This window comes from Aspergillus pseudodeflectus (genome assembly GCF_044049435.1).
Source record: "Aspergillus pseudodeflectus strain CBS 756.74 chromosome Unknown BJX68scaffold_6, whole genome shotgun sequence".
Lineage (NCBI taxonomy): Eukaryota > Fungi > Ascomycota > Eurotiomycetes > Eurotiales > Aspergillaceae > Aspergillus > Aspergillus pseudodeflectus.
The window spans coordinates 886,743-901,026 of NW_027263782.1; the positions used below are offsets into that span (position 1 = coordinate 886,743).

At 53.2% G+C, this 14,284-nt stretch overlaps 5 protein-coding genes across 5 annotated transcripts; 4 read left to right on the forward strand and 1 right to left on the reverse strand.

Moving 5' to 3' along the window:
• Window positions 1–119: 119 nt before the first annotated feature.
• Window positions 120–1,133, reverse strand: nscB (metallo-beta-lactamase type thioesterase nscB; the record flags this gene model as incomplete). Its single annotated transcript, XM_071042668.1, has 2 exons — window positions 120–848; window positions 924–1,133. The coding sequence occupies 2 exons, from the start codon at window positions 1,131–1,133 to the stop codon at window positions 120–122; spliced, it is 939 nt and encodes a 312-aa protein (XP_070903186.1).
• A 392-nt stretch (window positions 1,134–1,525) lies between these two features.
• nscA (non-reducing polyketide synthase nscA) lies at window positions 1,526–7,072 on the forward strand (the record flags this gene model as incomplete). The annotated part of the gene is made up of 4 exons (XM_071044637.1): window positions 1,526–1,842; window positions 1,900–3,001; window positions 3,050–5,695; window positions 5,747–7,072. The coding sequence occupies 4 exons, from the start codon at window positions 1,526–1,528 to the stop codon at window positions 7,070–7,072; spliced, it is 5,391 nt and encodes a 1,796-aa protein (XP_070903187.1).
• A 284-nt stretch (window positions 7,073–7,356) lies between these two features.
• On the forward strand, window positions 7,357–7,848 carry BJX68DRAFT_229270 (uncharacterized protein). Its single transcript, XM_071038995.1, has one exon. The coding sequence runs from the start codon at window positions 7,482–7,484 to the stop codon at window positions 7,695–7,697; it is 216 nt and encodes a 71-aa protein (XP_070903188.1). The 5' UTR covers window positions 7,357–7,481; the 3' UTR covers window positions 7,698–7,848.
• A 257-nt stretch (window positions 7,849–8,105) lies between these two features.
• On the forward strand, window positions 8,106–9,228 carry BJX68DRAFT_229271 (major facilitator superfamily domain-containing protein). Its single transcript, XM_071038996.1, has one exon. It carries the CDS (start codon window positions 8,332–8,334, stop codon window positions 9,151–9,153), a length of 822 nt encoding a protein of 273 aa, XP_070903189.1. The 5' UTR covers window positions 8,106–8,331; the 3' UTR covers window positions 9,154–9,228.
• A 551-nt stretch (window positions 9,229–9,779) lies between these two features.
• BJX68DRAFT_229273 (carbamoyl-phosphate synthase (glutamine-hydrolyzing) CPA2) lies at window positions 9,780–14,279 on the forward strand. The gene is made up of 3 exons (XM_071038997.1): window positions 9,780–10,604; window positions 10,729–13,784; window positions 13,840–14,279. The coding sequence occupies exons 1-3, from the start codon at window positions 10,250–10,252 to the stop codon at window positions 13,945–13,947; spliced, it is 3,519 nt and encodes a 1,172-aa protein (XP_070903190.1). The 5' UTR covers window positions 9,780–10,249; the 3' UTR covers window positions 13,948–14,279.
• Window positions 14,280–14,284: the final 5 nt, after the last annotated feature.

Below are 14,284 nucleotides of genomic sequence, written 5' to 3' on the forward strand. Positions count from 1 at the left end.
ACTAGCATTATCCTCTGGCCACGCAGCTTGTTGAAAGAAACTGATGAGAAAAATAAACAAAAAATCAATACTTCGCCATTCTATCCAATCCACAAAAGGCTCCTGCTTAGCATTCTCGGTCAGCCCTTCTTAGGGCTAACAAACCACCGCCGGTTCGTCGGCTCACCCGCTTCAAACCCAACCTTGCGATCCTCTGCTAGTTTCCCCAGAGCCTGACTGAGGAATGGAACAAGGGCCTTCTCAACGCTCTCTGGAACGTTGCCATACATGGCTTCCACTAGCTCGCGTATGGTCATGCCGCCTCGACCGCGTCCCTGCCTTTCGCCGCTCATCTGGCTTCTCTCGAGCGCCGAAAAGACCTGCCGGATACGAAATTCTTTATGCTGGATGTACTCTTTCATTTTGCTCGGTAAATCGACAATCTTCTCGCCGTGCGCCGGGTAGCCCAGCGGGCACCGTAGATTGGCCATGCGAGTCAGACTGTCCATGTATGCGCCCAGATCTTCGACGACCGAGTATCCGTGACCGAGAACATTATCGCCGGTGAAGAGGGCATCTTCTTCTTCTAACAGGAAGCACATGTGGTCGACTGCGTGGCCGGGTGTGAAGACGGCGCGGATGGTGGCTCCCTCGACACGGAAGGTCTGCCCGTCGAGGATATTCTTCTGGCCGCTGCCTTTGTCGGGTCGGTTCTTGTATACGCGCGTTGACAGCGACTTGTCGTATGCCACGAGGTTGGGGACACCACCTGTGTGGTCTCCGTGCCAGTGAGTTAGGAGGATGTAGGCTATGTCTATATTTCTGCCCTCTAGGACTTTGATGAGTCGACGTATCCAGATCGGCTTGCCCTATATTGGTGGGGTTGTTATGAGTAACCTTAGTTCAAGAAAAGTCAACACAAAGACACAAAAAAGGAAATATACCTGGCCGGTGTCAATCAAGATGCGGGAGCTGCCCGTTCCCACGAGATACGTGTTCGTCCCCTGCAGTTGCATGCTGCCTGGGTTCCCGCCTAGAACGCGGATAACCCGATCAGAGACACCCTCAACGGCGGGGAGCGAGGGAAGTTGGGCCTCCTGGCCGGAGAGGTACTCCTCCCAGGAAGCCTGCGCGAAGGGGATTCTAAAGGCCATGGTGACCGCAAACAAAAAGTGAATTGCTTCGTTATCATAATTGGAGATGAGGTTCTTCCTCCCCTCTATTCAATCCCTCTATACTTTTCCGGCTTTTAATCGGGAATATTTTCGTGCATCAACGCTTGGAAATTAAGACCCGAGCAACTGGGTTGGAGTCATTTCGTGCCAGGACCTGTTCAATCACAGTATTCGAAAGTCCCCGTATCGCATCGCGAAAAATCTTGATTCACAGGGTGAAAATTATATTTTCACTTCGCAAAAGTTCCCGTACGGGAATTTTGCTGCTTGCGAACAATGACATCAAAAGCCCGGGATGAGCCAGTCCAGCTTGCTGCACAGTTTAGCGAGCCCTGGACGACATGATTGTCTGAGGCATACTGACCGACATAATGAAGGACGATAGACAAGGCACCCAACTGGTCTTTTTTGGGAACGAGTTCCCCAACGATGATCTCAAAGGCCTTTTTCGTAACCTGCTGCGAGCCGCAAAGGACCGTAGGTTCCGCCACCTAGCCAACTTCCTCGACGAGTCCACTTTGGTCCTCAAGCGAGAAGTGGCAGCTCTCCCGCAGTCACTGAAAGTTCTGGTGCCGCATTTCCATTCGCTGCTGCCGTTGGTCGAGGTCGATGACTTTCGCCAAGGTCCCTTGGGGGCCGCTATGGAGAGCGCACTCCTCACTGTGCTGGAACTGGGTATGTTCATTGGGTAAGAAAGCTTTCCACTTTGACCTTGTAGAAAGCTGTCAGCTGATAAGATATCTAGGCATTATGAGGTGGAGGGAGGCGAATGGGGTCTTTCAGAGCACACGACCACGCTCGCCGGGCTGAGTATCGGTCTGCTAGCTGGTGCTGGCGTGGCTTTGTCTTCCAACCTAGCAGAGATTGCGCAAAACGGAGCCGAGTGCGTCCGTGTTTCGTTCCGCCTGGGTGTCTATGTCAACGACGTTTCCCGCAAGCTAGAAGCTCCTCAAGCCGATGGGACGCTGCTAAGCTGGGCCCATGTCATCACTGGACAGACGCAACCCGCCATTCAAGACGAGCTGAGCCAATGTAATTCGGAGCTGGGAACGCCGGAGCTCCTCAAAGTCTTTATTAGTGCTGCCGACAAGACTTCTGTTAGCATCAGTGGACCGCCATCGCGGATCAAGGCGGCTTACGGAGCCTCGCATCTCCTACGCTACTCCAAATCCCTTCCACTCCCAGTCTATGATGGCCTGTGCCATGCAACGCACCTGTACAGCCAGGATTCGATCAACACCGTCATCAACAGTGCAGAGTCCATTATCCCAGCGAATCGCCCGGTGCGGTTCGCCCTTCTCTCGTCCAATACTGGGCAGCCCTTTGTAGCTACCAACGCCGGTGAACTGTTCGCGGCCATTGGTACGGAGCTGCTCACCTGTACCATCTACCTTGACCGTATTACCGCGGGAATTCTCGAGCGGGTCGGCGGTAGCAAATTTAAACGGTGTCATATCGAGACCTTTCGCACGTCAATCGTATTCAGGGGTATTTTAAGCTCCCTCAAGGCTGACTATCCCGACTTGGAAATCAAATTGGTCGACCTCATACCCTGGTCAATGAAAGACCTTGAGCCTCGCCTGCCCCGTTCATTTGCCGATTCAAAGCTCGCTATTGTTGGCATGGCCTGTCGTATGCCTGGTGGTGCCAACGATACTGAACTTTTCTGGGAACTATTGGAACAAGGACGTGATGTCCATACCACCGTGCCGCCGGATCGCTTCGACCTCGCGACGCATTATGATCCAACTGGCAAGATTGGCAATTCCACGCAGACGCCATATGGAAACTTTGTCGAGAACCCGGGATTGTTTGATGCTGGTTTCTTCAACATGTCGCCGAGAGAGGTATGTTTTCTTGTCATGCACCGAGAAATAACGAGTTAACAACCACAGGCGGAGCAAACAGACCCTATGCAACGACTTGCCATCGTCACCGCATATGAGGCGATGGAAATGGCAGGCCTTGTCCCCGGTAGAACCGCCTCATCTAACCCTAAGCGCATTGGCGCCATTTACGGCCAGGCTAGCGATGACTGGCGCGAATTGAATGCTTCACAGAACATTGGCACATACGCAGTGCCGGGTGGCGTGCGCGCCTTTGGCAATGGCCGCATCAACTACTTCTTCAAGTTTTCAGGCCCATCCCTCAATGTCGACACTGCCTGCTCCAGTGGCTTGGCTGCTGTCCAGGTGGCATGTTCAGCTCTTTGGGCCGGCGAGGCAGACACTGTTGTTGCTGGCGGAATAAACATCATCACTGATCCAGACAACTACGCTGGACTAGGAAACGGCCATTTCCTTTCCAAGACAGGGCAGTGCAAGGTCTGGGACGAGTCCGCGGACGGCTACTGTCGCGCTGACGGCATTGGCTCTGTTGTAGTTAAGCGTTTGGAGGATGCCGAGGCCGACAATGACAACATTATCGCCGTTGTCCTGGCCGCTACAACAAATCACTCGGCCGAAGCCATTTCAATAACCCATCCCCACCCTGGAGCGCAAATGGATAATTACCGCAAGGTACTCCATCGGGCCGCCATCAACCCCTTGGACGTTAGCTTCGTCGAGCTCCATGGCACCGGAACCCAGGCGGGAGACGCAGTCGAGTCTCAATCCGTGCTGGATGTATTCGCACCCCGTTCACCGTCTCGTCGCCCAGACCAGCTATTGCAATTGGGTGCGGTGAAGAGTAATATAGGCCATGGGGAGGCAGCGGCTGGAATTGCCTCACTTCTAAAGGTGTTGTTGATGTACCAAAAGAGCGTTATCCCCGCTCACATTGGCATCCATACAGTTATGAACCCGATCATCCCAAAGGACCTCGAGCAACGGCGGGTTCGACTGACTCAGGTCATTACCCCATGGCCACGTCCACCAGGTAAGAAACGAATAGCAATGGTCAACTCTTTTGGAGCACATGGTGGCAACACCACCATGTTGTTAGAAGATGGTCCCGAAAAGATCAGGCCGGAGAATCAGGAGGACCGCTCAACGCACGTCGTTGTAATCTCCGCCAAATCCAAAAAGTCCCTCCATGCCAATATCGCGAATCTCTGTCTCTACTTGGAGAAAAACCCAGACACTAAGCTGGCCGATCTGTCGTATACGACCTGTGCACGCCGCATGCAACACGCCTTGCGTGTCGCAACTGCCGTCTCAAGCCTCGATGGACTACAGAAGTTCCTGCGTGGTGCTGGCGAGAAAGATACCCTTGCTGAGGTCCGACCGGTCCCGAGCGACGCTCCACCAGTTTGTTTCACCTTTACAGGGCAGGGTGCATACTATCAAGGTATCACTCGAGAACTATTTGATGTGATTCCATATTTCCGTGGCGAGGTTCTGCAGCTTGACCATGTTGCTAAACGGCTTGGGCTACCCACGATTCTGCCAGTTATAGACGGCAGCATCGACGAAAGCCCATCGGCCATAGTGTCGCAATTGAGTATCGTCGTGATCGAGATTGCCTTGGCACGTCTCTGGATCCTGCTGTTGGGCATCCAGCCTAGTGCTGTCATAGGTCATAGCCTCGGCGAGTATGCTGCACTCGTGATTGCTGGCGTGTTGTCTACTGCAGACGCTCTCTTCTTAGTCGGTCGGCGTGCGCAATTGTTTGAAGAATGTTGCGTCCCCAGTAGCCACGCAATGCTATCAGTGCGCGCATCACCAGCCGAGGTCAAACAGCTATTAGGCGATGGCAAGTATGAGATCTCATGTAAGAATACGCTCAATGACACGGTTATTGGCGGGCCAAAGACCGACATTGATGCTGCCCGGAACAAGCTTGAATCCAGCAGTATTAAATGTGCAATGGTGGATGTACCCTATGCCTTCCATACAGCGCAGATGGACCCTGTTCTAGACGGGCTAGGTCAGATTGCGGATTCGCTAGTCTTCAAAGCGCCTAGTATCCCCGTTCTGTCACCCTTGCTAAAGAACACGGTATTCGACGGTAAAACTATCAATTCGGACTATGTGCGACGGGCAACGCGCGAGCCGGTTGATTTCGCTGGCGCTGTGGAGGCTGCACAAGAACTTGGCATAGTGAACGATAATACCTTGTGGGTAGACGTCGGGCCTCATCCTATTTGCGCTGGATTCATCCGCAGTCTCATCCCCAAGGCTCGTGTGGCTTCAACTTGCCGGCGGAACGAGGACAATTTCGCCACATTCTCAAAGGGCTTGGTTACCCTTTATCTGGCTGGTCGAACACCTTGCTGGGCTGAGTACTTCCGGCCCAATGAGCATGCATATTCGCTACTCCCTTTGCCAAAGTACGCGTGGAATGAAGTCAACTACTGGATTCAGTATATCGGAACCTGGACGTTGGATAAAGCCCTCCTGAAGGACGGCCTACCAAACCGACCTCGAGATATCATCAAGCCAGCCCCCTCGGGCTTGCGGACATCTTTGATCCATCAGATCACGGAAGAGACAGTTGAGGAGAAGACGGCCTCGGTCAAGATTGTTTCGGACTTGCAGCACCCCGACTTTCTCGAGGCTGTTCATGGGCATCGAATGAATAATTGCGGTGTAGCTACCTCGGTGAGTCGTACTCCGATCTGAGGAGAGACGTACACTAACAAATAGGAACAGTCTATTTGGTCGGATATGGCATTCACCGTTGGCGAGTACCTTTATCGTAGACTCGTACCAAAGGGCGATGTGTATCTGAACTTTGGTGAGCTCGAAGTTTTGCACGCGCAAGTAGCCAGTTCCGAGAAGAACTGCACCCAGCCTCTCGCTCTGGAGGCTCATTTGGATCTCCCCACGCGCCGCATGTCGCTCGCTTGGTTCAACATCGACCCGGAAACTGGCCAAAGAGCGCCCGAGTCTTATGCAACAGGCTCGGTGCGGTATGAGACAGACCCAGAGAAATGGCGTACCGAATGGGACCGCATGGCGCACCTAGTTCTCGGCCGGGTCGAGGCGCTCGAACGTATGGCAGCTGAGGGACAGGCGAGCCAGCTGTCGAAGCCGCTAGCATACACGTTATTCAAGAATGTTGTTGACTATGCGGACCGATACCGTGGTATGGACCGGGTGGTCATTCACGAATACGAGGCGTTTGCAGACATCACGCTTATGCCAGAGCGCCATGGAATCTGGCATACGCCACCACACTGGATCGACAGCGTATCCCATCTCGCCGGTCTCGTTATGAACGGAAGTGATGCTTCCAATACTCGAGATTATTTCTTCGTCACTCCAGGTTGCGAGAGTCTCCGTTTGCTGAAGAAATTGGAACCTGGTGCCCAGTATCGAAATTATGTGCGGATGTTCCCACTGCCGACAGAGGCTAACATGTACGCTGGAGATGTCTATATTTTCCAGGATGGTCAAATCATTGGCGTGGTCGATCAACTGAAGTTCCGTCGAGTACCTCGCCCGCTAATGGATCGATTCTTCTCCCCGGAGGCTGCGAAGGCTCAATTGAAAGCGATCCACGCAGCAGTTTCTTCTTCAGCACCGGTTGCGAAGCCTGCTCCACCACCGCAGCCGTCAACTAAGCCGGTGAGTGGTTCTATCACCAACGGCGAGTCTTACAGCAGCAACACAATACCCAGTGCTACCCAGGCAGCGAAGCCAGGAGAAACCCCGGCAACAAATGGCGTCAAGGAACCAGCAGAGCAAAAGAAGACAACTAAGGCCGATACGGGCGAGACCAATGGAACATCTTCCGCTCCGGAGGTCACCGGTGTTCCAGGCCAGTGTCTGCATTTGATAGCTAATGAGACGGGCCTGGGTATTGGTGAACTAACACCGGATGCTACCTTTGTGCAGCTGGGTGTCGACTCGCTGATGTCACTGGTGCTTTCAGAAAAGTTCCGAGCAGAGCTTGGGCTGGAAATCAAGAGCTCGCTTTTCCTAGAGTGTCCGACGATTGGAGACATGATGGGATGGCTGGAGCAGTACTGTTAATAGGCTTAGTAATAGGTTTCTGGCTAGATTAGGAAATAGGTATCAGAATGATCATCCCATGCTATCACATTGTGCCATCGTGTTTCTAGCAATGCCGCGGACGCCCTACAGGCCCTCGAGTGTGGTGGTAAGACGAAGTTTGATGCCTGACGGCCGCTGCGCGTTCCGGGGTTTAAAGAGAACCGGGCTTTTATCCCGAGATGGCGAGAAAGTATAAGAGAAGGGACCCAAGTCAGCGAGAAGCTTTTGGGTCCCAAAATTTCTTCTCATTCTCTTTCTGTTACTCAAAACAAAATCATCAACAGCACATCTCTTCGTCTTTCTGTTAGTCTGCCTTCGTACCCTCTCGATCAAGGTTCTGGCAGGTAGTTTCTGGTTTAGGCAAGAAGCAGCCGTTCGAGTCTTCCGCATGGCACCAACAGACACAGGCAAGCACCTATCCCATGCAGCACAAAGCTTGCAGATTTTTCTCATACATTTCGCAAATGCCAACCCTTGTCCCTCTTCCAGAGTCCCTAACGTCACGCAGGGGCGGTGGGGTCGATGCCAACATAGCAGAGCGAGACCCGCATCTGGTACGACCATCACCCACACGGTCGACCGTGATATAATCGAGAGAGACTAATACGCAACTAGGTCTCCTGGTCCTCACCGAGTGATCCGGGCAACCCGAAAAACTGGTCCCTCGCCCGAAAATGGGCGGCCACGGCCGCGGTCTCGTTGTTCACATTTATATCACCTGTCGCATCCTCCATGGTTGCCCCGGCACTAAAGGAGATAGCTTCCGAGTTGAAAATGGAATCCGACATGGAAACTCAAATGCCGGTTTCAATCTTCGTCCTGGCCTATGCCGTCGGCCCGCTTTGCTTCGGTCCAATCTCAGAAACATTCGGCAGAACCTATGTTTTGCAGAGTACGAATCTGCTGTACATCGTCTGGAACCTAGCGTGCGGATTTGCCCAAACCAAAGGCCAGCTGTTTGGCTTCCGGTTCATGAGTGGTATCGCTGGCAGCGCTCCGCTGGCTGTGGGAGGGGGTGTCTTGAGGTTAGTATTTTACCTTGTCCATGAATGTGACCCAGGCTGATTCGTGCGCTATCGTACAGTGATTGTTGGAATGCAGATCAACGGGGGCAAGCGGTTGGTATATATACTTTGGCGCCTTTGCTTGGCCCAGTCATCGGTCCGATCACCGGAGCCATCATATCGGAATATGCCACATGGCGTTGGGTATTCTGGTCAACGAGCATCGCCGGTGTCATGATCCAAGTATTCGGTCTTTTGTTCCTACCCGAGACCTATGGCCCCACATTGCTGAAGCGTCGAGCAAAGTCGTTGCGGGAAAAGGAAGGAGACTCGCTCTATCATACTGAGCATGATTCGGTCAATCTTGTCTCGGCTATGAAAACCGCCCTCGTTCGCCCATTCAAGCTGCTCGCCACCCAGCCTATCGTCCAAGTGATTGCCCTATACATGGCATACCTGTTTGGCATGTTCTACCTCCTTTTGTCGACATTTCCGAGCGTCTGGGAAGGCGTATATGGGGAGAGCACTGGCATCGGAGGCTTGAACTATCTATCTCTTGGCGTCGGATATGTCCTGGGCGCACAGGTAAACACTCACACGAGCGACAAAATCTACCGCCGGTTGAAATCAGCATGGAACAACGAAGGGGTACCTGAGTTTCGCATGCCCGCCATGTTTGTCGGCTCCATGTTTATCCCGATCGGACTCTTCTGGTATGGCTGGAGTGTGCAGGCGCGGGTCCAGTGGATGATGCCCAACATCGGCATGGTCATCTTTGGGTTCGGCGCCATCATGTGCCTGCAGTGCATGCAGACTTATATCATCGACAGCTATACTCGATTTTCTGCGAGCGGACTGGCTGCTGTGGTGGTGCTGCGCAGTTTGGCAGGCCTCGCCTTTCCCCTGTTCGCCCCATACATGTACCAGTCGTTGGGTTATGGCTGGGGAAACAGTGTCCTTGGTTGCCTTAGCATTGTGATCGGTATACCAGCACCATTTGCATTCTGGTTTTTCGGCGCGAAGCTTCGTAGAATGTCGCGATATGCTGCTGGGTGAGTTCGATTTTCAAATGTTTGACGTTGTTATCTGGGCAAGGCAAAAAATAGCAGGTTCGGTCTGTTCAGATGTCTTTGCTCCGGGTTTGGCTATGGCGAGTTCAAGGAAATGTGAGAATAGTAATGATATCCATTGCTTAGCAATCTGAAATGCAGCGTGTTTCTTCTGCAAGTGCTGGGACTCTTCGTCGCACAAGGACCTGCCCCAGGCGTCCGCTTCCCCAGTAGATACATCCAGTGTGCCTGAGTCACATTGGCCTCGCCCTCACGCTTCCAGAGTTTGAGATTTAGACGTTCCATGGGTGACAGGCCTGTTTAAAAAGCATTCGCGTAGTTGTTTCCCGTGTTTTCTGGGTCAAATTGGCCGATATTTCGAATATTTTCAGGTAACTGATCTGCTCTCGAGCCGATAAGAGGGCGCTATGTCTGGAAAGGAAATTTCTCAGGATCTCTGGCCCGGCGAATGGCAGTGCTGGGACGAGATTGTAGACGCGGCTAACCGGGCCAGTTGCTGGAGTGCAGGGCATCTAATTCGTTCAGAGAGCAAGGCGGTGGGCATGAGGGCTTTTGCTGGGATTGTTGTCCGACTTAGGGAGTCCTTTTTTTCTGGCTCTCCACACACCGGAGTTCTTATCGGCCCTGATTTCAAGGACCTTCAGTCTTCTTTGCGGGTGCTCTTCAGTTCTGTTCGCGCTATACCAGTTTCTCTCTGCTTGTCCCCGTTCCCCTGCACTGAGTCATCGCCCGCCTTTACCTCATAAATTTTTTTGTGTCCCTCCGCCCTCCGCCCGCTCTCACCGTCTTCTTTTCTCTCCTCAACTCACCACGCAAGGTCAACCTCTCCATTCTCTTTACCCTCGAATCCCCTTCAATTCTGGGCGCGCGGCAGAAGGCGGGACGACGGTAGGGATTTGTCTAGACCGAGAGTGAAGGAACAACAGTCCTCGGAGCTTCAGTGGTGCTAACGTCCACATACCCCATCTCCGAGTCTCCCCGCAAGCACAATAGGAAGCAGTAGAGCGTAGATTTGGCTCAATTGACCTGCTATCTCTCTGATTCACCTGACTTTCGCCTCTTCTTGAGCAGCGCTGTGCGCAATGGTCCTCGCCGCTCGATGTGGGCAGGCTACGTCCGCCCTTTTGCGTCAACGATGCCTCGCTGAATCCCGTCGATCTGCGCTGGCTTTGCGCTCTTTCTCTTCCCCGACATCTACTCGCTCGACGGCTTCCACACTCCGATTGCAGCAAAAGACGCCTTCACCATGGCGGCCACAGCAGCTGCGCACCTTTTCCAGCGCGCTCCGCCGCCTAGCCTCAGAGTCCAGCACGGGCGACAGCCTGTTTGCTAGCGGCATTGTCAGGCCGGGTGCCAACCTCGTCGATGTCAAGAAGGTCCTGGTCATTGGTAGCGGTGGCTTGAGTATTGGACAGGCCGGAGAGTTTGACTACTCTGGTAGGTTTCCCAATTCGTGGTTCACTTCAATGGGCAAGGTGTAGGCAAGCGAACATTTAGATCGAAAAAATGCCTGCTGGAACGTCTGTTGAGCGGGCTGCTAACCTCAATTCTCCGATTACAGGTTCTCAGGCCCTCAAGGCTCTCAAGGAAGCCGGCGTTCAGTCGGTCCTAATCAACCCGAACATCGCCACGATTCAGACTGACCACAAACTCGCCGATGAGGTTTACTACCTTCCCGTTACTCCCGAGTACGTGACCTATGTCATCGAACGCGAGCGCCCTGACGGTATCTTCCTGTCCTTTGGTGGCCAGACCGCCCTGAACCTCGGTGTGCAGATGAACCGCATGGGAACCTTTGAGCGCTATGGTGTCAAGGTGCTCGGAACCAGCATCAAGACGCTGGAGACCAGTGAAGACCGTGACCTTTTCGCCAAGGCCCTCAACGAGATTAACATTCCTATTGCCGAGTCCATCGCTGTCGGCACCGTCGACGAAGCATTAAAGGCCGCTGAGGAAGTCGGCTACCCTATCATTGTTCGCTCCGCCTACGCTCTGGGAGGTCTTGGTTCCGGCTTTGCAAACAACCCCGAGGAGCTCAAGAACTTGGCCTCTCGCTCTTTGACCCTCTCTCCACAGATCTTGGTCGAAAAGTCGCTCCGTGGCTGGAAGGAGGTCGAGTACGAAGTCGTTCGCGATGCTTCCAACAACTGCATCACTGTTTGCAACATGGAGAACTTTGATCCCCTTGGTATTCACACTGGTGACAGTATCGTTGTTGCTCCCAGTCAGACCCTTTCTGATGAGGAGTACCACATGCTCCGTACCGCTGCCATCAAGATTGTCCGCCACCTTGGTGTTGTTGGTGAATGTAACGTGCAGTATGCTCTTCAGCCCGATGGTCTCGACTACCGTGTGATTGAGGTCAACGCTCGTCTTTCGCGTTCCTCGGCTCTGGCATCCAAGGCTACTGGATACCCTCTGGCTTACACTGCGGCCAAGATTGGTCTCGGCCACACTCTCCCCGAGCTGCCCAATGCCGTTACCAAGACCACAACTGCCAACTTTGAACCTAGCTTGGATTATATCGTTACCAAGATTCCCCGCTGGGATTTGAGCAAGTTCCAGCACGTCAACCGCGACATTGGCAGTGCTATGAAGTCTGTTGGTGAAGTCATGGCCATTGGTCGTACCTTTGAGGAATCCTTCCAGAAGGCGATCCGTCAGGTCGACCCCCGCTTCGTTGGATTCCAGGGTGACAAGTTTGAGAACCTTGATGAAGTCCTCAAGAACCCCACCGACCGCCGCTGGTTGGCTGTTGGCCAAGCTATGCTGCACGAGAACTACTCTGTTGACAAGGTCCACGAGCTGACCAAGATTGACAAGTGGTTCCTGTACAAGCTCCAGAACATTGTCGACTGCCAGAACGAACTCAAGGAGATCGGTAGTCTCTTCGGCGTTAACAAGGAGACAATGCTCAAGTCGAAGAAGCTCGGTTTCTCTGACAAGCAGATTGCTCTCCTGGTCGGCGCGACTGAGGATGATGTCCGTGCCCGCAGGAAGGGATTCGGCATTAGACCCTGGGTCAAGAAGATTGATACCCTTGCTGCCGAGTTCCCTGCTGACACCAACTACCTTTACACCACCTACAACGCCACATCTCACGATGTGACCTTTGATGATCACGGCACCATCATTCTTGGAAGCGGTGTCTACCGTATTGGTAGCTCCGTCGAGTTCGATTGGTGTGCTGTCAACGCCACGCTTTCCCTCCGAAACATGGGCAAGAAGACAGTCATGATCAACTATAACCCCGAAACCTACTCCACCGACTTTGATACTGCTGATAAGCTCTACTTTGAGGAACTCAGCTATGAGCGAGTCATGGATATCTACGAGCTCGAGGCCGCCAGCGGCGTCGTTGTTTCCGTCGGTGGTCAGCTTCCTCAGAACATTGCTCTCCGCCTGCAGGAAACTGGTGGTGCTCACGTCCTTGGTACCGACCCCAAGGACATTGACAACGCGGAAGACCGCCACAAGTTCTCTCAGATTTTGGACAGCATTGGCGTTGACCAGCCTGCCTGGAAGGAGCTCACCTCTGTTGCCGAAGCTGAGCGCTTCGCTGACAAGGTTGGCTACCCCGTCCTCGTCCGCCCCAGTTACGTTCTTTCTGGTGCCGCCATGAGTGTTATCCACAGCCAGGATGAGCTCAAGGAGAAGCTTCTCAACGCCAGTGCTGTTTCCCCTGACCATCCCGTCGTTATTACGAAATTCATTGAAGGTGCTCAAGAAATCGATGTCGATGCTGTCGCCTCAAACGGAAAGCTTCTGCTGCACGCCATCAGTGAACACGTCGAGCCCGCCGGTGTCCACTCTGGTGATGCCACTCTTGTCCTCCCTCCCGCTTCTCTCGAGAAGCCCGTGATGAGCCGAGTCAAGGAGATCGCTGAGAAGGTTGCCAAGGCCTGGAACATCACTGGTCCCTTCAACATGCAGATCATCAAGGCCGACCAGGAGGGTGCTGAGCCTCAGCTCAAGGTCATTGAGTGCAACCTCCGTGCTTCCCGTTCCTTCCCCTTTGTCAGCAAGGTTCTCGGAACTAACTTCATTGACGTTGCTACCAAGGCCCTTGTTGGCCGTGACGTTCCCGAGCCTGTCGACCTCATGGAAGTCAAGCGTGACTACCTCGCCACCAAGGTTCCCCAGTTCTCCTGGACCCGTCTTGCTGGTGCTGATCCATTCCTTGGCGTCGAGATGGCCAGTACTGGTGAGATTGCTTGCTTCGGTAAGGACGTTGTCGAGGCCTACTGGGCCTCTCTCCAGTCCACCATGAACTTCCGTGTTCCCGAGCCTGGTGAGGGTATCCTCCTGGGCGGAGATATTACCAACCCCGCTCTCGCTCAGATCGTCGACTACCTCCAGCCTCTGGGCTTCAAGTTCTTTGCTGCCAGCCCTGAAGTAAAGGATCACATCGAGACTGCTTCCAAGGACAATGTTCCCGTTCAGGTGATTGAGTTCCCCAAGAAGGACAAGCGTGCTCTTCGTGAGGTCTTCCAGAAGTATGACATCCGCGGATGCTTCAACCTGGCCAAGACCCGGGGCAAGACCCTCCTCGACGAGGATTACGTTATGCGACGAAACGCCGTTGACTTTGGCGTTCCTCTCTTCATGGAGACCAAGGTAAGATATCTTCCAACATGAGTGATTGTGGGACTTGAGCTAATGTATGATCTAGACTGCTACTCTCTTCGCTCAGGCCATGAACCAGAAGCTTCCCCGCGCCGAGGGCATCCCTGCCGAAGTCCGGACCTGGTCTGACTTTGTCGGCGGCAAGCTTCTGTAAATTACAAAAAACGGCTAAAAGTTTTCTGGATACTATAATCACCCGGTGTTATACTCTGTTCTGTTCTCTTTTTTTCACTTTCAGGCAGAAGCGCCGTCTTGTTTGGCGTAGCGGATGAGACCATCTCGATAGACTTTGTTGCTTACCTGGCATATGGTTTGCCAGCGTCTCGCCTTTTGAAACGACAGCGCTGCGGTTGGAGGCAGACTGTGTACTTGAGCGAGAAAGACATTGAACTGGATATTTACGAACGATTTGATTTTATTGGCAACATTGGCAGTGTATTTATTTGTAGTATATCAATTATATCCAATCTCGACTTCAATTTGCAGATCGT

What these genes read in the sequence shown, in the direction of transcription:
- BJX68DRAFT_229270 (XM_071038995.1), top strand. Translation starts at nt 7,482, where the DNA reads ATGGCACCAACAGACACAGGCAAGCACCTATCCCATGCAGCACAAAGC.
- BJX68DRAFT_229271 (XM_071038996.1), top strand. Translation starts at nt 8,332, where the DNA reads ATGATCCAAGTATTCGGTCTTTTGTTCCTACCCGAGACCTATGGCCCC.
- BJX68DRAFT_229273 (XM_071038997.1), top strand. Translation starts at nt 10,250, where the DNA reads ATGGTCCTCGCCGCTCGATGTGGGCAGGCTACGTCCGCCCTTTTGCGT. An exon ending in CGGAGAGTTTGACTACTCTG is followed by an intron (nt 10,605 to 10,728) that starts GTAGGTTTCCCA and finishes CTCCGATTACAG; the next exon opens with GTTCTCAGGCCCTCAAGGCT. An exon ending in CTCTCTTCATGGAGACCAAG is followed by an intron (nt 13,785 to 13,839) that starts GTAAGATATCTT and finishes TGTATGATCTAG; the next exon opens with ACTGCTACTCTCTTCGCTCA.